At 51.3% G+C, this 2,378-nt stretch overlaps 1 protein-coding gene across 2 annotated transcripts in view; it reads left to right on the top strand.

The window, feature by feature from the left end:
* The first annotated feature begins 427 nt into the window (after positions 1-427).
* The window catches only part of LOC110334948 (DNA dC->dU-editing enzyme APOBEC-3), a 13,019-nt gene continuing 11,068 nt past the window's right edge, over positions 428-2,378 (top strand). For both annotated transcript variants that reach the window (XM_021217006.2, XM_021217007.2), the window contains exon 1: positions 428-527. In XM_021217006.2, coding sequence (XP_021072665.2) covers positions 442-527 — 86 coding nt within the window. In that variant the 5' untranslated portion in view covers positions 428-441. The remainder of the gene's footprint in view (positions 528-2,378) is intronic.

Consider the following 2,378-nt stretch of genomic DNA (forward strand, 5'->3'; position numbering starts at 1 on the left):
ACCCTCCCCTCCTAAGCCGAAAGGAGAGAATCTAAGGGTCCCTCCTCCTTCACACCTGCGGAGTCAAACCCTTGGTTCAACTGGGAGCTTCGGCTGCAAGCTCTGGGCACAGGATGTTCTAGGCAGGTTGGATGGAGACGCCTAGGGCCACCCCTTGGGGCGTCTGTCCTACCCTCATGGAGCTCGGTACCGGCTTCTCTCTACCATCAGTTAGTTTCCCTTTCTCTTTGCGATCCCCGCGGGCCGCTGTACAGAGGAGCAGGTCTCTACCAAGTCAAGGGACAAATAGAGAGAAAGAAGGTGGGCAGGAGCCTTCTGGGCTTGATCGCCTAGAGCCCTCCCATTCCGGGAGCTGAAGCAGGAAGAAGGTGGGGCCTGCATTCACAGGGTCCCGGAGGTCACTTTCACTTCTGGGGGTCTCCCAAAGCCTGTACACAGAAAATGCAACCCCAGCGCCTGGGGCCCAGAGCTGGGATGGGACCAGTCTGTCTGGGATGCAGCCATCGCAGACGCTATTCACCGATCAGGTACCGCTGGACCCGCTCCTAATTTTTCACTGCAGTCTCTTCCTGGTGGCCCCCATTTTGCTGCATACTGAGCCTCTCCTCTAGGTCCCAGCCCCCGATTCCTCTCTCACTTTCTCCCGGATACTCCGAAGCTCCCACTCCCCTCCAGGGTCCTTGCTCTGAGCCACTTCGGTCTCCTTATAGCTACTTATAAACTGGTCACCCGGCACCCCTCTCCACGCCGCCCATATTTCTTCCTGTTTAGACTCCTCCTCAGTCTGGGGTTGCTCGCCTGTGGGTCTTCGTGGTGATCCAGGGCTAGGCTGGGCTGGGCTTCAAATTTTAAAGAGAAATCCATGGAAGCAGACTGTGGATAACCGTGTTTGGAGAACTTTCGATAGATGTCCTAGAATATCCGTGCTGTTTTAACCCAACCTCTGGGGATGCTGGGAGAAGAGGGGACCATTCTCTTAGGCGATGTGCCACCTTCCCGGAAGTAGCCCCTCTGAGCTGGGAAAGGGTAAAGTTCCCCCAACACACCCATTGCCTGGATGGTCACAGCGACTTCTCGGAACCACCCCATTCGGATCAGAGAAAAAGAAAAAGAATAGGGGGTGGGGTTGGCACTGGAGAGAGGTGGCTCAGCAGTTAAGAACCTTTGTTGCTTCCACAGAGGACCAACAGCTCCCAGCAAACACATGATATGGCTCACAACCACCTAAAACTGGGGACCCAAAGCCTTCTCCTGACCCCCAGGCATGCACATATTAATTCAGAACACATATACACATGTATACATGCCCAACGTCAAGAGATGTGAGTGTATTTTAAACCTACATATAAGAAGAAGAAAGTTATAGTAAGTTATAGTGCCTATTCCTGGTGCCTGTGATGTCGGTTAAAGAATTCTTCAGTTTATAGCAAGTGTAAGGCAAAAGATAGACCCAGTGTCTTGCTAAGAAAGTGGAGTGAGAATTGACAGCAAATGGAGACCACTGTCCCGTGTGCAGCTCAGCCCTAAGCAGTGTACACATGCGTGGGTGTGGTGGAAATGCAGGCTTGAATTGCAAAGCTAATACTTTTACCCACTGTGCCATCTCCCTGGCCCATCTTTAGAACCGATTCACCTTTCCCTGAGCAACTTTGTTCTGTCCAGTGATGGATAGACCTGTATAGAGTGACGACGGCCTTATCACAGAATAGCATGTCTTCAGTCTTCAACAGAAAGCCCCTGGCCAGCCATCTTTCTCCAGGATTAGGGCTCCTGAAGCCAGTTATCAGCAATTATCTGTTAATAGCCTTGTCCCCTGTGTATGGCCTTGTAACCAGTCCCAGATGTCACCTCTCCTTCCAGAGTCAGAGATAAGCCTGGGATCCCATTCTTCTGACCAAGGCTTGATAGAAGTCTGGTTTTTCCAGCTCTTTTCTACAGGCTGCTGGCTATGAGGGAAGGGTCCAGTCTGGGGTCCTCCCAGGCCACTAATACCTAGCCAGCTTTGAGGTAGGGGATCCAGACTCTGTCTCCTGATTTTTGGTTATTATTATATTGTGGAATTTTATTGTGGTGGCGGCAGTGGTTTGACTGTGTTGTTGTTGCTGTTGTTTACATTCTTTATGGCCACTGCCCGGCCATTTCCTTGATTTTTAAAACCTCCATCCTACATGAAGGTATCCCATCTGGGAGGAGCAGCAGCAAGATGCTGAAGAATCTTGGTCGGGCGTGGTGGTGCATGCCTTTAATCCCAGCACTCAGGAGGCAGAGGCAGGCAGATTTCTGAGTTCAAGGCCAGCCTGGTCTACAGAGTGAGTTCCAGGACAGCCAGCGCTACACAGAGAAACCCTATCTCAAAAAACAAAACAAAACAAAACGAA

This window comes from Mus pahari, chromosome 17 (assembly GCF_900095145.1).
Source record: "Mus pahari chromosome 17, PAHARI_EIJ_v1.1, whole genome shotgun sequence".
Classification (NCBI taxonomy): Eukaryota; Metazoa; Chordata; class Mammalia; order Rodentia; family Muridae; genus Mus; species Mus pahari.